This window comes from Salarias fasciatus, chromosome 16 (genome assembly GCF_902148845.1).
Source record: "Salarias fasciatus chromosome 16, fSalaFa1.1, whole genome shotgun sequence".
NCBI lineage: Eukaryota > Metazoa > Chordata > Actinopteri > Blenniiformes > Blenniidae > Salarias > Salarias fasciatus.
The window spans coordinates 3,566,964-3,590,256 of NC_043760.1; the positions used below are offsets into that span (position 1 = coordinate 3,566,964).

Sequence of the window (23,293 nt, forward strand, 5' to 3'; positions counted from 1 at the left end):
GTTTTATGTATTCATCAATTTTACACTTATTTCGGTCAAATTTGCTTGAAAAAAGAAAGGGCTCGCTTTGTATGCATGAGTGAAAGTTGCTTTTCAGAGGCGTTCCGGGGCGTTCCGGTAGAAGAGGCCAGTATATTTCTTACCGGCACGGCGTTCCGGTGCGTTCCGGCTTACTTTCACCTATGGCGTACAGAGGAGAGGGGTAATCCCCGAAGTAGATCTCCAGCATGCCCTGATTCTGACGAGAACGCCTCCGCGTTTTCCGCGCTTTCTGGTCCTCCTCTTCCGCGTTGAGACAGGTGAGCGCAGCAGGTAAGCTGGTACTGAGGCCAGGTGAGGAGGAGGTTTGGATGTTTGATCCTCACAATTGCGGCTTAACCAGGCCCCATAAGATCGGTTCAGATCAATGAGTACCTGGCGATCATACACTAGCAAAGCAGAGATATCCTGGCACAAAATACAAAATAAAGCAGCAACAATTAGCAGTTTAAGCAGAGCGGGTAGACGGCTGCCGGTACACAGTGGCGCCATCTTGCCACGCCCCCTGATTGCTGTCACTGATGCCTTGTTTATCTGACATGACCACATTCTGCCGTCTCATCAAGGTGGTGTTTTCATACCGGCTGATACCAATGTCTATGAGCAGACGGTTATTATTTTTCTATTTTACTTTTGTTGCTTTAGGTCTCCTCATTTTATTTTTACTTATTCTTTATTTCATTGTAGTGTTTAATTGTTGATTAAAATCCCCCCCCCCTCCCCACACACACACACACACACACACACACACACACACACACACAGTCTTGTATTTCTATCCTTGTGGGGACCGTCCATTGACTCCCATTCATGTCTAGCCCCTAACCCTGACCCTTACCCTAACCCTAACCCACACCACAACACAGCCTAACCCTAAAGAAATGTTTTTGCACTTTTACTTTTTTCAGTAACAACAACATGGTCAAGAAAACACTGTTTCTCCTACTTAGGACCGGAAAAAGGTCCCCACAAGGCACGTCGTTCCACGTTTTGCTATCCTTGTGGGGACATTTGGCCCCGACAAGGATAGAAATACAAGAACACACACACACACACACACACACACACACACACACACACACACACACACACACACACCATTTTTTGTGCTTAATTTTGACCTTTATCTGTGAACAATTGTTTGTATTGACTTGATTAACATGGATGCACTATGTCTTTTAAACAAAAAAAAAGCTTTTGAAACAGTTATGGTGCCAGTGCCAGTGCATCTCCTGTTTTCTCACCGGCTGATTTCCAGTGAAGCAGAGTGGCTTCCCGGAATCATAAGAGAAAGTGAAAGTGGATGAAGGCTCTATTAAAGTTCCCTCTCTCCTCACAGTGGACTCAGTCTTTCTCCTCGTCCAGCAGCAGCAGCAGGTAAGACTTTAATCTGTTTCTCTTCTCAAATTATAATTCTGGTCTCATCCTCTATCTTACTTTTTGGAAAGCATTTGAATTGAATCGTTGGTGTAGTGGTCGACTCTCAATAGAAATTCCTTGTCTCCCTTTGTCCTCCTGTACAAACTGAGCTCCTTGCATGGCAGCTGACTCCACTGGTGTGTGAAAGTGTGTCTGAATGGGTGAACATGATTTAAAGAGTAAAGTGAAAAACATTTACCATTTATAAGAATACCGTATTGGCCCGAATATAAGACAACTCCGATTATAACACAACCCCTATTTTTCAAAGATCATTTTGGGGAAAAAAAAATGCCGAAGACAATGAGGTCACTCATAAAACGACTTTTTATTATACAATTATTAGGGGTGAGCCGAATACTCGTTTTAAACGAGTAATCGTTACGGATAATGCATTTTTTTTTCGAATCCGAGTATGACCCGAGCATTGTCCGTCATTATTCGTCCTCTTGCTGATGGGAGATCCTCACTGGTCTTTCATTCTGCTCCGTGCTCGACTGAGACGACAGGATCCTTGTCAGAGAACCAATCAGTGCTGGTAAATTAAAAACTAGGTTTTATATTTCGTTGTCGCTGCATTGTGCCTGAGGAAAACCTTTTAAAGTCGAAATGTCGCGCGACTGTGCACGCTCAGGTTTTTTTTCGGGGCGGGGGGGGGGGGGGGGGGGGGGGGTAAAGTTTAGTTTTCCCTCGCAGTTTTACTTTTCCTTTTTTCTCTAATTTTTTCATATTAATTGGCTTGTGCTCCAGCGGGAGGCTGTGATCTGTGGGAGAGAGATGATAACTGGACCGAGGTTCACTACGATCGGGGCTGCAGCCGCGGACAGGACCAGGAAGCTCAGCAGGGGGGATCAGAGGCTTCCTGGGACACCGGGGAGATTCTGGTGGGGATCATGGGGGGAGGCAGTCCCAACCCAGGAAAGCCTGTTCCTTTCCTTGGACTCCAGCTGGAGTCCAGACAAGAATTATAGAGAAGCTGTTATGTAAATTAATTCATACACTTAAAATATTCATGTTCTGCCTCAAAAAAAATACTTGTTCTGTAAATAGTTATTTTACTATTGTGACAAAAAAAAAAAATCAAATCTTTATTCTGAGGCTGTTGTGTGAATGAATAATCATTTATATAACTTTAAAATGTTCATGTTCTGACTAAAATAAAAAAAAACTTGTACATTGTATCATTGAAACGGTTCTGTAAATAGTTTTCAAATAAAGAACAAATATAGCAACTTCTGAGCAATCCATATCAATTTCAGACTTAAAATAATGTGCCAATTACTGCCCGACCCCATTTCCGGTGAAACCACGCCCACTTCCGGTTCATGCCACGCCCCCTCCGAGTACAGATACGGATACAGATAATTTGGATGGGTATGTCAGTACCTGATCCGTACCCGGAACACGATCCGTACCAGACGCTTCTGCGCATGTGCCCTCATCATCACGACATGATTTACGGCGAGACAGCTCGTTACGGCAACTCTACTGGGACAAACTTTATTAAGGCGTATGTCCGTTTAAAGTTTAGCAAAATTACATACTTAAAAAACGATCTGTGTGTCTGTCTAGTTTAGAAAGATAAATTTATCCTATTATCTCACACAGAAATGATCATTTAAACATCTTATATTAAAAATACCATCAAGCTAAACTCTAAATGGTTAAACAAAGCCAGGTAATTTTATTTGTAAAGCCATTTTTACAAATAATTTGTCTGTAATCGCTTTACACAGCATCATAACAACATCCTCTGCCCTTATACCCTCACATCCACTGAGATAAAACTCCCAAAGAAAACTCTCAACCACGAATGATGGAAGAAAACTCAGTGTGAGCAACAGAGGAGAGATCCCTCTGCAGGACGGGCAGACGATCAGCAGATGAGACAGACAAGAAAACAGTTTACAACACAGGGAGGACACGCCAAATGAAGACTAAAATATATATTAGCGTCCTCAGTCAGTCTCAGCAACGGAATACATTATGAAAATTATTTATTACACAGTAATTTTTATTTCAAAGTTTTGCTTGTGATTAATTTAATACTTATCGACATCACCCACATTGTTTTATCACTTTCTTTATGTGGACAGTGTTATCCGACTAAACCAAGGGCTGCACATCTGCTTTTATTAACATTAATTGTGAAAAGAAGCTTTAAAAAGAATGTAATCATAATAGACTGTTGAATCGGAAGGCTTTCACTGTGTGTGACAACACACACTTCAGTTCAGCTAAATGTACCTGTGGTGAATGGAGCCTCTCTGGACAGTGAAGTCTGAGCCTCTGCAGTCCTCCTGCAGGCAGTGTCCCATTCTCCAGGGCCTGGTACCTGGCTCTCCACACTTTATGACTTTGTACATTATCAGACAGATGTGACGTTACACCAACACAGTTTCAATAGTAAACATCTGACACACAACAGTTGCGTAATTTCATTACATCACACTGTTACACAGACCAGAGAAAAGTCTTGTCGCTGCAGTTATTTTTAATTACATTTGATTACACTCAACTCCAGTGTGCAGAGAACAAATCCACAGACAACAAAATGTAATTTGCATTTATGAATAAGAGAAGGAATTTATTTCAAACATTTAAAAAATGAATTGAAAAACAAAGAACAGAATACAAACAAAAATGGTCTGAAAAGGAGCAAGGAATAACAAAACTTATTCAATTTCTATGTAATATTATTTAGCAGTGTAGTATTGTAAGGCTGGTGTATCTATGTGCAAACTGTAATCCCATTACTCTGTCTCAGGTTGTGGATAAAAGATGCTGTAGTCAAAATGTTGAAGCTCTGAGTCTTCTTGTACTGAGTCGTGGTCTTTGAGGCCCAGATGCTGGGGAGGGGAAGGGCTCCCACTTGAAGCAGGGCTCCAGGACTCCAGGATTCCAACCAGAGCCAAGCTGTTCCTGGTCTTGGTCTTGTTTAGTCCCACCACAGAAAACACACTGCATCTGCACCGGAGTGGGGCAGGACCAGGACCAGGACCAGGACCAGCCCTGTGATGGTGACAAACTTCTGGGACAGGTTTAGCTCCATCATCTATGAAGACTGGACACAGAACAGAGGGAATCAGCTCTTAAATGTTACTGTTTTCTTGTTTTCCTTTCACTGAATCAGCAAACAACAAAGCTGTTCGAGTTCTGTCGTCCTGAGGCGATTTTGATCTTGATAAAACCTGTTCCCTCTTTCCTCCTGCCACTGGCCCTGTCTTATCAAACCTCATGTTGGTTTATTAAACCTACAGGAGTGAACCAGTGACTGTCTCCGAACAGGTTAATATCACAAACAAGTGTATTGTAATTCCCCTTTTTTAACATGTGAAAACAAATCGTTAACAAGTGACCATAAAACTGTTCTTAAGTTCTACACATACAGGACTGTCTCAGAAAATTAGAATATTGTGATAAAGTTCTTTATTTTCTGAAATGCAATTAAAAAAACAAAAATGTCATACATTCTGGATTCATTACAAATCAACTGAGATATTTCAAGCCTTTTATTATTGTAATATTGCTGATTATGGCTTACAGCTTAAGAAATGAATGTGCTTTCAAACTGCACTCTGTGAACAGCCTGCTCTTTGAGAAATGTCTTTTTGTGTCTTCCCCTCCTGATGGAGGGTGTCAGTGATGGTCCTCTGGACAGCAGTCAGATCAGCAGTCTTCCCCATACTTGTGATTTAGTTTACTGAACCAAGCTGAGTGTTTTTCAAGGCTCAGGAAACACTTGCAGGTGTTTCGAGTTATTTAGACGATTCAAGTGATTAGTTAAATAGCCTACTAGTATACTTTTTCATGATATTCTAATATTTTGAGACAGGATTTTTGAGTTTTCTTAAGCTGTAAGCCATAATCAGCAATATTAAAATAATAAAAGGCTTGAAATATTTCAGTTGATTTGTAATGAATCCAGAATGTATGACATTTTTGTTTTTTTAATTGCATTTCAGAAAATAAAGAACTTTATCACAATATTCTAATTTTCTGAGACAGTCCTGTAGACAGGAATTATTGAATGCATAGTAACTGTAGAGATATGTCTGTTTAGTTTTATTTGATCACATTTCAGCTTGCAAACGAACTCATAAGAACAACAGGTGTATCCCAAAACTGATAAACAATAGTGAATCCTGCTCTGGAGTCCCTGATTGATCAGCATCGATACAGACCAGATGGTAACAAGGAGCAGCGGCTGTGAGGACAGAGTGAAGCAGCTTCACTAATTAAGCATGTAACCCTCCGAATAGGGCCCACAAAGCGCTCAAAACGCCTTAAAATGTTCTCACAACAGACATAAACTAATAAGAAAATGTAATTATAACTTTAAGAGCATAAATACTGAAAACACACATACCTGACGGCGTTAGTTCATCTCTGCACGGCCTCTGAGACGAAACTAAACGATCGCGAGTTCACAGGCTGAACAGGTAGATCACAGATCACTTTTGAGCCGAAATCTAAAACAAAGTCCCTGAAAAGACATTTCAGCGGGAGAAATGGAGGATGTGGCGTGGGAGCGTGTGAATCCGGCCAATGTGTGACAGTTGGCAGCAATTAAAATATATATTTTTATAGTTAATTACCACCGCAGAGTGTCGTAAAATACGCCCACTTCTGCGCATGTGCGGGGTGCTGACGCATGCGCAGAGGCGTCTGGTACGGATCGTGTTCCGGGTACGGATCGGGTACCGACAGGGTAAACAGATACAGATACAGATAGTGGTGTACTCGCTCATCCCTAACAATTATTATAAACTCAAAAACTCACAACTGAGATAAAATTTTAGGAGATATAAAATGAAAAAATATGACTACAGTACTGAATAAAAAATATATTCTTTCTCAAAATAAGAAACAATAAGCATCAAACAAGAAGCCTCAAGGGGTCAAAACTGCATAAATGATGTAAATAACTTCCCAGTGCCTTCAGCTGAATCAGGCTCTGGTGGTGGACATTCCGTCTTTCCGTTTTTCAGTGACGTATTCACTCACCCTTCTATCAGTCTCTCTGAAGCGTCTCTCTCGGGACCACGGAAAGCTTTTCTCGTAGTGTTAGCATCTGTAGGCGTTTATTCTGTGCTCTATATCGAACGAGGCTCTGCTCCACCAGACCTCCTGGCGACTTGGCAGTAGTTTGATGATTCTGCTGCGTTGATCACCATCAGTTTAAAGTTGGTATCATTACTTCTCCTCTGTTGTTGCTCAGTTGTCCAGCGTTCAGCCCCTTTGTTCCAGATGATCCGCCATTTTCATCAGATCATTTGATCTCATTTCATCGCTCCACTCGCTCTCTGCTCAGTGATACTTTGGCTCCATCTAGCGGCGCGGATGGGTATTGACCATCTACCGTAAGTTCCGCGATTATAACACAACCCCACTTTTGAGGATGCTATTTCTGGAAAAAAAACATCGTCTTATATTCGGGCCAATACGGTAAACTGCAGATTTTGAAGCAGATGAAACCAAACTGCAGGAGAGGAAAGAAGCAGAACAGGCTGAAATGAAATCCTCTTCAGAAATAGACATGACTGTAGTGGAAATAAAAATAACAAAGGATGAAGAAACAATGAGCAGGAGAACAGACAATTTACTTCATGGAAAACAGCTGAAACATTTCAAGATGATTGTTTTTGGAGCGGAGATCTGTGACAGTGTGAGAGGTGTGGACATATTACACTGACAGACTTATTGACTAATCGATAAAACCAGGGGACTTCATCACTTTGTTGGAGACATCTTGGCTGTGGTTTCCCCATGACAGCCTCTCATCACCTAAAAGAGCAAGAAGCCTCTTTAATTTCAATATTATTGATTTGTAATTGATGTTAGGTTTAAAGTAGCATGGGTCAGTGAAGAAGAGCAGTTTAGACTTTCCACTATGAGACAATCTGAGGAAGGAGGACTTCTTTTTCCAATCGATAGATTATTCGTGCATTTTGCGTAGCTACATATAGAATATATGAGTCCAAACCATCCACACTAACATTTTCTGTGACTCTGCTTCCCTCAGGTGCCGTAGCAGTCACTGCAGGATGAAAAGGTTCCTCTTTCATGATGGTCAGCATACCAACTGTAACCCATGTTATGGTGTCTTTTTTCTTTTTTTAGCACTTTCCTGCCAAGAAACACAAGTTTGTTTGAATAGTAAAACACATAAATCATCCATTTCATTTCCAAATGATGGAAAGACTTTCTGTTTTGTTCTGCTGAATGTGGTTCTGCAACAGGAAGTTTGGTCAGCCCTGCTAAAGCTGCTGCTCCCCTGATCTGACCCCAGATTAGCAGTCAGAGATTAAGATGACGATGTTTGCTGCAGCAACAGTTATCACAGCACATTAACCAGATAATACTTAAACCATCTTGAACAATTCATCACAATTGTCAGAAGCTGAGGCCCCGTTTCCACGACAGTTTTTCATTCTGGCTTCATTTCAACAGCAGAAACACTGAGCACAATGCAGTTTTCATGTTGGTCCACTAGTTAGTGCTGTTGTTTGGTTTTGCAATGAAACCACACACACGGTGCAGAGAACAGTACACTCTGAACATTAACATTGAGAGAACATGGACATTCGTATGGACAAACCATGAGTCTAAAACTAGAGACTCGGAGCACCGCTCTGTAAGCAGACAAAGAAAATGCGATGAAAGTTTTTTATTTCTACTTGAAATCGTTGTAAATAGAGTCTCAGACTGTAGACGTTTCAGTTTTATTTCTGTGAGAAAAGACCCTTTCCTTTCTATTTAAATTCTGAGATGAAACTGTCAGCAGAACTGTGTTAAACTGAGAGAGCATTGTTTTCCTTTTGCAGTGTTCTTTGGTCCACCAGCACGACAACCATCACCATCACCACCACCTTCTCCCAGTAAGTGAAAACCTGCTTCTTAGTTGCTTGACATTGATAGATTTTCTTTCTTTTTGTTTAATGTTGATTTAAAATCAACTTTCTTGTCAGCTTTTGACACAGAATGGAGAAAGCTGTCTTGGGGGTGAGTACATCAAATTTTTACAATATCAACAAAAACAAGCATTTTTCAGACCAAATATATCATTGGTGAGGTTAACTGAAGGGTCTGGTGTAGAAATATGTGCAGAGGAGAGATCCCAACAATCCCACATGAGCAGGAAGAAAAACTCTCCTGAGAGAAATGAAACCTCACATGATAGAAGCCTGGTGGAGAAGAGGAGAAGAAAAAACAAACAACAAATAACATGGAGTCAGTGTGTTGAGAGAGAGAGAGAGAGAGAGAGAGAGAGAGAGAGAGAGAGAGAGAGAAGGGAGGGAGAGACAGACACAGACAGAAACAGAGAGAGGGTTTCCATCCACCTGTTCTTTTCTGAATTTTAAAAAATAACGAAAATAACCATGAATGGAAACACAAATCTGAAAATAAAAAAAAATAATAATAAAAAAAAATAAAAAAGATTTTAAACTGGGAGGGAGTAGATTTGCCTGCGCATTTATAGAAGGAAATTCCAAAATTTTTTGCTATGGAAACAGGTTTTGTGGATAAACAATGACTGGACCAGATACCACATCTCACGTTCAATAATCAAGAATCAAGAATCTTTATTGTCACTGTGCGAGCACAACAAACAACAAAAACAACAACAACAAAATTTCGATCAGCAGCTCTTGCAAACACACAGCAAAAAAGACATCTAGAAAAAAGTCTTAATAAATAAGTTTTGAAGCAGAATAAAAAGTGACTAGTGCACCGTGAAATGAAATCTTTAAGGTGACCGGCTGTTGGGGGAGGGGGATGTGTGAGGAACTGGGATGATGGACTTCACAGCTCTGGGGAAGAAGCTGTGCTTCAGTCTGTTTGTGTAACTGGGCGGGGGGTCTGGGTCTGCAGCTATAGGACCAGCCCTCCTTCAAACTCGACTGTCGTAAATTGAGTCCAGATGTGGCAGAGGACTACCCACAATCCCCTGTGCTGTTTTCACCACCCTGGCCAACACCTTCCTACCCCGTGCTGTTTCCGTACCACTGCTGCACTCAGACACAGGATGCTATCAGTTGTGACTCTGTAGAAGTTCGTCAGAAGCTGAGGGGGGAGTCCAGTCCTGTTCAGCTTCCGGAGGAAGAAGAGCCTTTGGTGGGTCTTCACCAGGAGGGATGTGTGTGTGGACCAAGTGAAGTCAGATGTAAGGTGGAGGCCCAGGAACTTGATGTTGTCCACCCGCTCCACCTCCTCCCCATGAATGTAGAGAGGGGTGTGTTCCATCCTCCTGGATCTCCTAAGGTCCACAATGACCTCCTTGGTCTTGCTGGTGTTCAGGATGAGGTTGTTGTGTGAACACCATCCCGTTAGGTGCTGGATCTCCTCTCTGTAGTGAGTCTCATCATTGTCCGATATGAGACCCACTACGGTGGTGTCGTCTGCAAACTTCACAACCATGTTTTTGGGGTGAAAAGCGGAACAGTTATGTGTGAATAGTGTGAAAACGGCCGGGCTGAGCACACACCCCTGTGGTGTCCCCTGGTCAGGATCAATGTCTGGTCCCCAATTCTCGCCACTTGAGCCTGTGGGTGAGAAAGTCTTTGATCCAGAGTCTCAAAGAGGCTGACAGACCAAGGCTGTGGAGCTTCAGTGGCAGCTTTTCCGGGATTTCAGTGTTAAAAGCCAAACTGACGTCCACAAATAGCATCCTAACATAAGTGTTGGGACACGCCAGATGGGTCAGGGCCGTGTGCAGTGCTAATGAGACTGCATCCTCTGTCGAACGATTCTTTTTGTAGGCAAATTGATGTCTGTCCAGAGTAGCAGGGATGACTTCCTTCATGTAACTTGTCACAATCCTCTCAAAGCACTTCATAATTACCGGGGTCAGAGCAACAGGGCGCTAGTCATTGAGGCAGGTGACAGCAGGTTTTTTAGGCACAGGCACAGTGATGGAGGACTTGAGGCATACAGGAACCAAAGCTAGCTGTAGGGACAGGTTAACAATGTCCACAAAAACACCAGCCAGTTGATGTGCACATAGCTTCAGGACCCGACCTGACACCTTATCTGGTCCTGAGGCCTTGTTGGTGTTGATCCTTCATAGAGTGGCGCTCACCTGGTGCTGCAGCAGGATGATGGGCTGGGGCTGCCCCTCAGGCTGAGGCAGGTGAACAGTCTCTGTGCTGCCAGGTGTGTCGAAGCGTGCAAAAAAACTGTTCAAGGTGTCTGACAGAGTGGGGTCGAGGCTGACCTGCTGGTTGCTGTCCTTCGAGTCCGTAATGGTTCTGATGCCTCTCCACATTTCCTGTGGGTTGTTGTCAGTGAAGTGCTCCTCAGTGCGCTGACTGTACCTGTGTTTGGCCTGCTGGATGCCCTTCTTCAGCTCTGCCGGGGCCCTGCTGTAGGCCAGTCTGTCACCTGACCTGTAGGCTACGTTTACATTGTAGACAGAAAAAAAATGGCAGCGTTCGATAAAGTATGATATGTTTGGGGGGGGGCAAGACTCTGAAATTTTCAAGAAGTTAACAAAAGAAGTGAACATTGAATTGCGAGTGTGTTTGTTCTTTGGCAGAGAGGCACTCATCTCACTCTCCTCTCAATAGAGACAGGCAGGAAGTTGCATTTTCTTTTCTACACTTTTTCACTATATTCGCTCAAAATGTTCAAAGCATTCAGATGGAAGTCTGATTACAGACAGACCGTTCAGTTACTTTGTAATAACCATGATGAAGAGACTATCTCTCCACACAGTTACATGTGGAATATTACGGGGACTGACCCACTGGGACAGTTGTTGTGGATATTCCTGAAGACACTAGGTGGCCCATGCGTGGGTATAAAACCAAGCACCTGGTGCACATGGTTCACTGGTTCCATTGACTGGAACTGTGTCTGAGCAGCCTTGTCCTGGAGAGATAGACTTGTTTTTAACAAGATTAAAACGATTAGCTAAAAGCTGTAAACAACCTGTTCATAGACATTATGATGATAAACTACTTTCTCTATTTCTCTCCATCGTTCCATCAGAGACAATACCAGAGATCTCCAGTATGCAAGGGATTACCAGCCTCAGCGTGAGGACGTCTCACAGCTCAGAGTCATGCTGTACGGGCCAGTCGGGGCAGGAAAGTCCAGCTTCATCAACTCTGTCAGCACCACCTTACGGGGAAGGATGTCTGCCGGGGCCATGACCGGCACGGTTCAGTCTGTTGAAGGTCAAAGTCTCACCAAAAAGGTACTTAAAAACTGCGAGCTTCACTCACACGCCTTGCATGTGTTGTGTACAAAGATTTATCGTCACTGGAGAAAAGACTTAATCTCACCCACATTTTAGTGTCTGGGTCTGGAAAGGGAAGAAAAAAGTAGATCTGAAACAGGTGGCAGCAAAGAGGAAGTACCACCACTGGTTCTTTCTGAAGGCTCCAAGTGTCCCATTGACCTTGTCCAGTTCCAGACAGTCCAGTGTCCATGTGTAGCCTACATGTTACTGTTAAATTTTGGGCTGTGATCTTATCAGAAGACTCGGTTCGGCTCTAGGAGTGGAGAATAAAAGACTGAACACGTATTGGTTGAAGTGATGGCACCTTTTTTACATTTGTGCAAATAGACAAATGAAACAATAACAAACAAGGAACACAAACAATAAATTGATAGTTGTAGAAAACAAATGAACGTTTAACAGAAAAAAATAACCTACATACTACATGAATACATCACTCAACGCAGCGCGTCATCGTCCGCCGGAAAACCACATGAATAAGAATCTCGTGTGTCATGTGGAAGAAGCAACCAGTTCAGGTCCCAGAGGTGTCCAGAGGGAAATCCAAGTTGGGGAAGGGGATGTAATTGAAAAGTGGCTGGTGAATGAGTTGCGGGGGCAGAACGAAGGGCAGCTGCAGTGTGAAGTTCCCTACCAGCCTGACCGGGGCAGAGCAGAGCAGGACAGAGCAGGATCCACGCCTGGCCTGTTTCTCCAAGTGTTCTTCAGGCTCTTGTGCCTGGCTGGGCCTTCTGGCTCGCCATCACCACCTGGCCTGCATCAAACCAGGTCCAGTGAGTTCAAGTGTACACTTATCAAAACAAGCTTGTACTAAACAACAAACAAAGAACAAACAATCTCATATTGTACAATATATATATCCATTATAAAAAATTTACTTGAATAAATAATATAAATATAATCAGTGTTCTAGTATCAAACAATCAAAGTGCATTACAGCTCCAGTGATCAACTGGGCTGTAAAAGAGAAAACATCAGCTTCATCAATGAAAACTGCCTTTAAAGTGCATTGATCATATTCATAGTCACCAAACAGATGATTAATCGTCCGATAAATAAATAACAGTGCTTCAGCTCATTTAACATTAACATATCCGGAACACAGACGGCATGACTGAACGAATGAATGGGCTAATGCTAACGCTTTGTTCTCTGCACAGCTCAGCTACAGACGGCCGACGGCTTTGGTAATCAGCTCCTACGGTCTGACATGCACTGCGTTTAGTTTCAGGATGATTAGATTGGATTTAAGTGAGTACCGTTCTGACAAACCTGCTGCTCCCTCCTTCCAAATGTGCCCCTACCGCGACTAGCGGCCGCCATCTGCAGCCTGTGTTTATAGACTGCTATTGGCCCCGCTCTGTCACGTGATCGCGTGATGTCACAACGCACAGTGAGGGAGGAAAAACTTATTTTATGAGGAAAACCAAGGAAGAAAGGGCTTTTCTCACCTGGGTTACACATGTGTGTGGCTCTGAGCTGGACACCTGATTGTAATCAATCCAGGCGGTGCTCAGGTTGGTCTGTCTGTTCTTGCAGCTTCTGGAAACTGCTCTGTCAATGAGTGCCTGGTGTTCGGCTCCTCTAGTGTTACTACTAGTTCCTCTCTGTTCTTCGCTCATATATTGGCCATGGACTATAAATTAAAGATGGACTTTGAACCTGACTCCAGAAATGAACCCTGCTCCGAAGTGTCAAAACCTTGCAATACTACACTGTCCACCAGGGGCTGGATAGATTCCTGGATTAAACGTACTAACAGGCCCTGAAGGGGTCCGTTATCTAGTTTTATTGGAAAGTAAATGTTTGCGTTTCTTGTGTAATTGTAACAGTAAACATGTCTACCACGTACCCTAAAAGTTGGTTATTTTTACATTTTTTGCAGTATGAGACACATTGGATCAAAAGACTCGGTGGAGGTGACTATTACAAGTTCGTCTTCAATGACATTATGGGTATCGAGGACGGAAGTGGACGTGGCGTCCACGTGAACGACATCAAACTGGCCATGATGGGAAACGTGATGGAGAATCACAAGGTATCTGCCAAACTCTCTCCTACAAAGCATGTCAGCTTGAAAATACATCATGACTCAGTCAACTCGACATTTTATAGTAAATTGCAAGCAGCTGAATGTTGGTAAGTTACAATAAAAACAACTATAACTGTTCTTCTTTTTGCTGTATTTACTGTTGTGCAATGTTCTCAATTTCTAACCAAGACAAAGGAAGTTAGTGAGGACCTCCGTCAACGTCTCGGGCACGCCCACAGTAAAGCCTGGATCAAGCTTTTAGCACCTGCGTGTCTGTGTCTGCTTTGGAGCGTAGCATACCACTGATATGCACGTGCTTCCACTTCCTTACATTTAGAGCAAGTATTTGTTTATTTTGCCACTTTTTCTGTTTCTGAATCATGTGAGCGGCATCCAAGCGATCATGGAGAAACTTTCCCTTCTGTCAGCAGGCCTTCTCATCCCTCCTGACAGAGTTTGCTATCTCTGTCGAGTTTTTCAGTGTCTGGATGTCTTTGTAGACGGGGCTACGGCCTGATAGCTTCACAGAGTCACTTTTCAAAGTTGGCGTCCATCTTTGTTTGGTGAGGTGTTTTGGTCGTGGAGGGATCCACTTCACAAGGACCAACGTGCAATGCGCACACATGCGGACATGGGAAGCATGAACGGGCTTTAAAGCTCGTGTCCGGAGTTTCCATTCGTTTCCAACGTATGTATCATTTTTCAACAGAGCTTAAATGTGTCAGTCTGGTTCGATACTACAATATAATATTAGCATCAAGCAATATAAAAATTTATTTATGAGCCCCGCCTTCGTCTCATAGACCCCCATGTTATCCGAAAAAGCGCCGGTCAGCGTCAGCCAATAGACTTCGAGCTTCCGCATTCTCGTGTCGTCAATCAAAGTGTGCGCGCAGCCAGAGAGCACGGCCGCTCGCCCAGGCAGAGGAGAGTTAGCTACGCAGCAGCCGCCTCTTTCACCTCGGATATATCCACTGTCTGCTGAACATCCACCGTAAACAGCTAAACATGGAGGATGCTGTAGGACTCAGAGGCTCTCATTTTCACCCGACAGATAATAGCGTGCACAATTAAAGGGGCGTGGCTTGGTTGCTCATGAAAGCAGAGGGAGGGGGAACCTGAGACGTTGGATTAAAAAAAAATCTCTCTTTCAAAACTCTGGACACGAGCTTTAAAGCTCGTTTCCGGAGTTTCCGTTCGTTTCCAATGTATGTGTCATTGTTTAACAGAGCTTAAATATGTTAGCCTGGTTCGATACTATAATATAATATTAGCATAAAGCATTATAAAAATGTATTTATGAGCCCGCCTTCGTCTCATAGACCCCAGTGTTATCCGAAAAAGCACCGGTCAGCTTCAGCCAATAGATTTCGAGCTTCCACTTTGTCATGCTGTCAATCAACGTGTTTGTGCAGCCAGAGAGCACGGCCACTCGCCCAGGCAGAGGTGAGTTAGCTACGCAGCAGCCGACCCGCTTACCTCGGATATATCCACTGTCTGCTGAACATCCACCGTAAACAGCTGAACATGGAGGATGCTGTAGGACTCGGAGGCTCTCATTTTCATCCCACGGGTAAAATGCGTGAACAATTAAAGGGGCGTGGTTTGGTCGCTCAGAAAGCAGAGGGAGGGCGGAACCTCGAGACGTTGGATTAAAAAAAAACTCTAATTCGTTCAAAACTCCGGACATGAGCTTTAAAGGAAAGGCTTACAAGGCAATTTCAAAGCACGAGGATGTCCCTGTGGCAACTGTTCAGAGTATAATTAATCAAACATGTTTCAACACTGATCAAAATCTCAGTGGGCATACCATGATGTACAAGATTTACCCCAAACTTCTCAGAAAATTCTGCCGAGAGGTCAATAACAACACCCAGACCACAGTCCTGACCAGGTAGGGATGAAGTCGTCACAGGCCACGATCAAGTCTTTTAGGTCTCCACGGATCTATGCTTTGGAAGATGCTGCTGTTCAGGAACAAACATCTGGGGCCTCATCTAGTCATCTGATTAAGAGCTCAGCTTTTGTTCACCCGTCCTGTGGTCTGATGAAAGTTGCAGTTATTTGGCCTTTAGGATGCTGAAGACCTCTGAAACCAGAAAAGAAGCAAAGAACACTGTCAAGCACATGGGTGGAAATATCACCTTGTGGCGATGCTTCTCTTCCTGTGGCACAGAAAACCCTGTCAAGGTCCAAGGAATCATGAGAAAGGAGAATTACATCAGAATCCCTGAAGAAAAAAAACAAAGAAATCTGCTGAGAAACTCCAGCTTGGCCACAACTGCAGTGCAACAATTTAAAGTGTACCAGCAAGGCAGTGATGAAATGTTTCAATGACAATGATGTGAACATCCTATAACGGCCAAGTCACAGTCCTCACGTGAATCTGATGGAGAACTCGTAGAAAGGATGGAAGACCAGAATGAAGGCAACAAAACCAACCAACGTGACCCAAACCAAGACAACATCCGACAGGAGGCCTGCAGAAAGTTTATCAACATGTTCAAGGGTCATCTAAAAGCAATCATACAAAACTATGTCTACCCAACCGATGATTAAAGAAACCCATTAATTGTGTATTGAGTTTAGTCTTTTCTTGTTGCTGAAAGATAAATCAACAACAAACTTGATAGTGAGTTCAATTCATCTCAAAAATGAAAAAAAAAAATCAAAAAAATTCACAGTGCAACAAATACTTTTGAGGACAACTATACAACCTTACTTACTTACTTTGCCTTTAAATCCCTAGAGGGGCATAGGCCATCCACAACAGTCCGCCAGCGTCCACGGTCCTGGGCGATTCGCTCCAACTCCCTCTAGTTGTAGCCGGTCTGCTTGGCGTCTGCCTCCAGGTCTCTTCTCCAGGTGTCCTTTGGTCGGCTTCTCTTTCTCTTCCCCTGAGGATTCCAGGTCAAGGCCTGTCGTATGATGTTTGTTGATGGTTTCCTCAGGGTATGCCCTATCCATTGCCATCTTCTCCTCCTGAACTCTTCTTCTGCTGGCACTTGGTTGGTACTTTCCCAGAGATCTGCATTACTGACGGTATTTGGCCAGTGGATCTTTAGAATTTATTGCAGGCATGAATTGATGAAGGTCTGAACTCTTTTGATGGTGGTCTTTGTTGTTCTCTACGTCTCTGCTCCATATAGAAGGACTGATTTGACATTGGAGTTGAACAGGCAGATTTTGGTGAGAGATATTATAAGGTTGGATTGCCAGATGTTCTTTAGCGCGATGAACATTGTTCTTGCCTTCCCGATGCGGGTCTTAACATCTGCATCTGTTCCTCCCTGCTGGTTAATAACGCTCCCAAGGTAGGTGAAAGTCTCGACCTCATCCAGGTTGCTTTCTCCCAGCTTCACCGCTTCTCTGCTGGAGGCGTTGATTTTCAGGATCTTGGTCTTGTTGGGGTGGATGTGGAGGCCGACTTGGGAGGCATGGGAGGCTAGTCTTGTGGTCTTGTTCTGCATCTGTTGTTGATTGTGGGAGAGCAGAGCAAGATCATCAGCAAAGTCCAGGTCGTCCAGCTGTGTCCAGAGAGTCCACTGGATGCCGTCTCTCTGTCAATCTGTTGTCTGCCTCATCACCCAGTCGATGGCGAGGAGAAACAGGAACGGCGACAGAAGGCACCCCTGAAGAACACCGGTCTTCACGTCGAAACGACGTGACAAAAGGCCTCCATTAACCACCTGACAAGCCATTTCCTCGTAAGACTCCTTGATGATGCGTGTCAATTTGGCTGGGATCCCATAGTGTCGGAGGAGTTGCCACAGGGTATCATGATGCAAACTGTCACAAGCCTTGAGGAAATCCATGAAGTTTACATACAAAGAGGAATTCCACTCCAGGGACTGCTCGACGATAATACGTAGCGTGGCGATCTGGTTGGTACAGGATCTGTCCTGCCTGAAGCCTGCCTGGTGGTCCCGGAACCTGGCATCCACTGCGTCCCTCCTCCTCTCCAACAGAATCCGATTGAACACCTTCCCTGGCACTGACATGAGCGTGATGCCTCTGTAGTTCTCACAGCTGCTGAGGTCACCTTTCTTGGGCAACTTGATCATATGTCCATCTTTCCAATCTGTTGGTGTTTCTTCCTGTTCCCAGAACTATACAACCTATATGTCTTAATTTATGATTGTCCTTGTTTGAAAACTTCACATACTTCCAAATACTTTTGTTCCTGACTAAGGAAAATGGATCAGTCACAGCATTATGACCAATGACTAGTGCTGCGATCAGGAGATTATCTGCATTGTTCTGATGTAAGTGGGATACATCAGCAGCAGCCACCAACAGAAGTTCAGTCTGGGAATAATGAGCTCTCGTGTACAGACCGGTTCAGGGGTGTGACGACCAGGACATCCAGAGTCATCTCAGCATCTCAGCAAGGCCAGAAACTCTCTCAACAGGATGAGCATGGTGACGGCACTGGCTTGGACCCAAATGCAGACTTGAGGCACGAAGGACTTTTCAAAAGTCTTTATTGAAGAAAGTCGTGTCGAAGCAGAGGTATCCAGACATGAGAAGTCAGAGGCAGAATCAGGAGACCGGCAAATCATCCTAAACACAGGAGGAAGAAACACAAGGAGCACTGGACATCGGCAAAGGGAAGATCAATCACAGGGAAGTAGGAGATGAGTCACGACAGGTCAGTTGAAAGACTGGAACCGTGATGAGAGGGAGGAGGGAGCAGGGACAGACGCTGACAACAGGAAGAACTGAAAACACACAGGGAAATCAGGTATAAATGAATGGAGCAGAAATGATCTTGAAACAAGGCACGTCGCTCTTCCACTTGCAGCCCTCAGACCAACTGAAACTCCTCCACAGCCGGGTCCTCACCTCTCTCCTGTACCGTTCAGAATGGTGGTGACTGACCAAGAAGGATTTAACAAAGCTGTCCACACTTCACTCCCGGAGCCTCCGTCAATTTCTGCACATCTTTTAACCCAAAACCATTTCAAAAAAAAAAAAAAAAAAAAAAAAAAACATTTCAAGCAAAAATCCCGAGGTGCTGCAGGTGGATCTGGCATGTCACCTGCCAAGAAGCCTCCATCGCACTGGACAGCAGAGGGGAAGTGAAGGAGGGGTCGGCAGAAGACAGACGACAGACGGCAGACGACAGATGAAAGAGGAGCAGCAGTTCAGTCATGGCGAAGACTCAGCAGAAGATCACGTGACTGACCTCCATGACACATGGCATAACAGGCATGATGTGAAGTGTGATATCAGTAGCAAGTGAATACTTCATCTGAGTTCCAGGAGCTGCAGGATGAACCGCTGATGTCTTGGTGTAAGACTCGGAACACTCTCAGAGCTCTGTTGGAGTCCATGAACTGATGAATCAAAGCTGCTTTACCAGTAAACGTGTGACAGGCCAAAAACATTTTAGTTGTGGCTTTTCAGTGATTACATTTGAGGTCCAAGTGATTGTTTCTTCTGGTTTTTCCATTTTGCAGTTCAACCCAGTAAGTCCATTGAGCAGTGGTGATCCCGGCTACAACCAGTCACCGTCTCCAGATGATAGAATTCATGTCCTGGTTTGCATCCTCTCTGCCAACGCATCGGAGATCCAGGACTCCGTTCTTCAAAAGATGAGGGACGTCAGAGAGGCTGCCAACGACTTGGGTAAGAACCAATCAAACGAGGTTAGCTGGGTCGATTTGTTTTGTTTTGTTTTTTTTTTTTTTTGTTTGTTTTTTAAATCAGCTACGAGCTTAATATTAACTTGAAATGAGAAGAAACTCAGAACCAGTCTATCTGTGTATCGGCAGGTATTCCCCAACTTCTCATTGTCACCAAAGTGGATGAAGCCTGTCCTGAAACTCAGAAAAGTCTGAGGAATGTCTACAGAAGCAAGCATGTGAAGAAAAAGGTGAGCTGCCAGCCTTCTGTTCAGTCTGCACTGAGATGCTGTGAACGCTGATTCTAGAAGCTTCTTTCCTTCAACTCTAGATGGCAGAGTTCAGCTCAAAAGTGGGGATTCCCATGAACTTCATCCTTCCTGTGAAGAACTACAGTGAGGAAATTTCTACCAATCCTGATGTTGATACGCTGATCCTGAGCATCCTGAGACTGATTATTGACTTTGGAGACGATTTTCTTGAAAAATAGTGAACCTACAGACCTGTGATCCATGACATCCACAGTTTAAAGAATATATCCACAAACTGATGCGCCACCAGTCCATCACGGGACACACACACACACACACACACACACACACACACACACACACACACACACACACACACACACACACACACACACACACACACACACACACAACCTGTGGAGCCTCCAAAAACCACTGAATATGAATATTCTGAAGCTCAGAGCTTTGTTGTGCTTCATTTGCACAGAGGACAATTTATTTGCCGTCAACCATGAAATATTTACATGATTCAGTTTATTTGATTTTCAGTTGACCTTTGTGGTGTTTCATTTACTTTAACTGATGGTTGTTTTTTTTTTTTAATTTATTTCCCTTTAAATGAAAATGCCAATAAACAAACATTAGTGATATTATTGCTGTGTCCATTTATTGAATTTCATTTTGTCTTTAATGAAGGAAGTGTCAGGGTTTGGATGATGGCCATTCACCAATTTTTCACCACAAAATATGCATTTAGCTCTAATTTCCTCCATAGTTTTCATGAAGCCAGACTCTACATAACTCTTAGTACATGCTAGCCTTTTCTTTTTGTATCGTTCTCCTTGGCTCTTCATGCTCTGCCATTCTGCAGGTAGAAACTCTGGGAGTTGCTGGATGTCTTGTTCAGAGAGCAACACAGACGATCTGGCAGCAGACAGATGAGGAAGGGAGGTTTTAAATACCGAGAGGAGGGAGGAGACACAGGTGAGCCACATGAGGGAAACGAGATGCACAGAGGAGGGATGATGGGAAACATAAGGGGGAGGCGCCTTGGAGCAGGAGGCAGGAAGACACGTCACACCCAAACAACGGAGACGATGAACACACACAGGGAAGAACAGGCAGAAACAGAGTTCACCAGAGACAGACAGGGGCCTGACATGCGTGTGTGTGTGTGTGTGTGTGTGTGTGTGTGTGTGTGTGTGTGTGTGGTCTCAGCACTCACCAGTGGCCCAACATGAAAAGCAAATCGTCTTCACTGTTTCTGTCGTTGCCGTGGAAACAGACAAGCAAAAACATCCAAATTTTCTGAAACAAAAGCAGGAAATTGAAGCGTTTTCAGTTGAAAGTTCATGTCAATGGGCCTAAAAGAAGAGACGGTGTCAGCCTGTCTAACATTTCTCAGATTTGAATCCCCTGATTCAGAGTCGAGGCCCCACTTCCTCCAGACGCCACAGAAATAAACCCGTCTCTTCCTCAAGGAGTGAATGAAGAACTGCTGACTGTCGGGGGATAATTTTAACCTCCTACTCCTTCCCCTCCCTTCAAAAGGAATGTCAAATGATGGAATCTGAACACAAGCTGCTGAAGATCAGTGACAGAGACGCAATATGAGGCGAAGAGAGAGTCACCACCACTAACTCACAACGTTCCCCGCTGAGTGAGCGATGAATCCTGATATAGAAAGACTATTCATGGAGGTCCTGAGCTGAGTCATTGCTCACAAAGATCACTTTTTCTTTTACTTTTCTTCACAAGCTCAACAGTAGGCGAAAGACAAGGTGTAGAAATAATTTTATCTAAATCCTTTTACTTTTCTCTCAGCCATGAAGTGGCAAGTTTCAAGAAAGAGAGAAAAAACCATAAACTGTTTGAAGGTCTCAGACAAGACTAGGTGGAATTAAAACATAACATAATGCTTTCAGAATAAAAAACATTGAAGTGCTCTCCTTCAGGCCTGTACAAATTCTGAGATTTTAACAATCTTATAAGATCACAGCTTTCCACTCTGTACGACATGGATCTCTAAATAGACGCAAGCCGAATCTCAGCTGACGACGTGCGCGAGTCTACGTGAATGCGCAACAGTAAAACGTCACAAGCCTGCACTCTACATTGCTGAAGCATAAAAAGAGCGCCAGCAATCACCAGCAAACGATGAACGGAGGGCTGGTTTACTCCCGCTGGAACGCAGTCTGATAAGACACAGCCTGGGGGAAAGTACTGCACACTGTAAAGTGTACAATCTCAGGGTGGGGTGGAGGGGGGGGGGAGGCGCAGCGGGGGCAGCGGGGGCAGCCGGTGTCCAGTCTGCACACTGAGATCTGCATGCGGGTTGCAGGAGCCATTGGAAACTATGTGAGAGAATTCTTTTTTCAAGTTTACACCCAAACACCCAAAGTGCACAGTGAAAGTTTAGAATTCTTTACATTAGAATTTGTATTTTAATGGTGCTTAATCTGAAACAGAACCTTTGCTGTTGTCGGTCGGCGTGCTTACCCAGGCCACCACTGCAAACAGCTGGAGAACTGCACTGTAAATCTCATTTAATTCTGTCAGGACAGCATTGGTTGGAAGATTTGATTAAAGCATATCCAGCAATAAAGACAGAGAACCATCTTGGAAATTCACAGTGTTATTCCAAAATGTTGAAAAATATGAAGTTCATGCATTATTCGGCAGGTTGCATTTAGGATCTGCCAAGATTTGCATGCCATGTTTTTGACATGCAAAAACAGCATGTGTGCAGATTGTACAACACCGGCGCCCAGCAGGTCTGCTGCCAACGGGCACTTCTCCTGTTTCTCCTCTTCACCTGCAAAAAGGCGTCATGTTGCGGCTCCCGTTCAGAGGTTTATGGTATTGGGGCTCTGGAGCTCTGGAATATCTTCCACATGCACCCTATTGGCTGGACAATGGAGCGCTCGCCCATGTGGCATTTGTGTGTTTGGAGGGAAATCCCCAAAAAACGAGAAGGAGTAGAATACGGTTCAGAAAGAGAGATGAATTGAGGATGCCAATTTTGCAAAGGGAGCTTGAAATAAGTACTTGTTAGCGTCTATTAGCATTTTCTGTTATGGTCTGTCATTTTCCAACGAAACACTACATGTCAATGTAACAAACACTGCCATGGATCACAGCTGCAGTCCCACCATGAGATGATCGGCCCACATTTATGACTGTCAGAATTTTATGGTAGTTTGACTGTAAGCAGTGTAGCGTGAGCGGTGGAAAAAACAGTGAGCACGAAGAGGAGATGAGTCCAAGTTGAGTGGTCAACTTCTTTTATTTTTGTGCAAAATAACTATAAAGTGCAAAAAGTGCAAAAAAAAAAAGTGCATCGGAGGATTCTCTAGGAGCATGGCTTCCCCAGCAGCAGCAACCACAACCACAACCACAACAAACAACCTACTACACCTCCTGCCTGAATGTCTTCAGGGACCTTAAATACACTCAGCTTAACAGGGTAAAACCATAAAACTCCATGAGGTGTAAAACATATTAGTCCACTAAAACATGTTAAAATCCTCCACTACAAAACTCGTAATAATAATCTAAAGAAAACAAAACCCATACTTAAGAATAAACCACACTAATTACCCAAATAAATGAACGAAATCCTAAACCATATCTAAAATCTGTGCAACCACCCCCCCATCCATTTTCACTCTTGGTCCAG

The 23,293-nt window shown here is 43.8% G+C and overlaps 1 protein-coding gene across 1 annotated transcript; it reads left to right on the forward strand.

Annotated features, from left to right (window-relative positions):
* Positions 1-1,361: 1,361 nt before the first annotated feature.
* LOC115403603 (interferon-induced protein 44-like) lies at positions 1,362-20,221 on the forward strand. Its single transcript, XM_030112565.1, has 9 exons — positions 1,362-1,416; positions 7,484-7,530; positions 8,286-8,339; positions 8,430-8,463; positions 11,452-11,659; positions 13,590-13,742; positions 19,199-19,367; positions 19,514-19,614; positions 19,695-20,221. The coding sequence occupies exons 2-9, from the start codon at positions 7,506-7,508 to the stop codon at positions 19,851-19,853; spliced, it is 903 nt and encodes a 300-aa protein (XP_029968425.1). The 5' UTR covers positions 1,362-1,416; positions 7,484-7,505; the 3' UTR covers positions 19,854-20,221.
* Positions 20,222-23,293: the final 3,072 nt, after the last annotated feature.

What these genes read in the sequence shown, in the direction of transcription:
- LOC115403603 (XM_030112565.1), top strand. Translation starts at nt 7,506, where the DNA reads ATGAAAAGGTTCCTCTTTCATGATG. An exon ending in AGAGGCTGCCAACGACTTGG is followed by an intron (nt 19,368 to 19,513) that starts GTAAGAACCAAT and finishes GTGTATCGGCAG; the next exon opens with GTATTCCCCAACTTCTCATT. An exon ending in GCAAGCATGTGAAGAAAAAG is followed by an intron (nt 19,615 to 19,694) that starts GTGAGCTGCCAG and finishes CTTCAACTCTAG; the next exon opens with ATGGCAGAGTTCAGCTCAAA.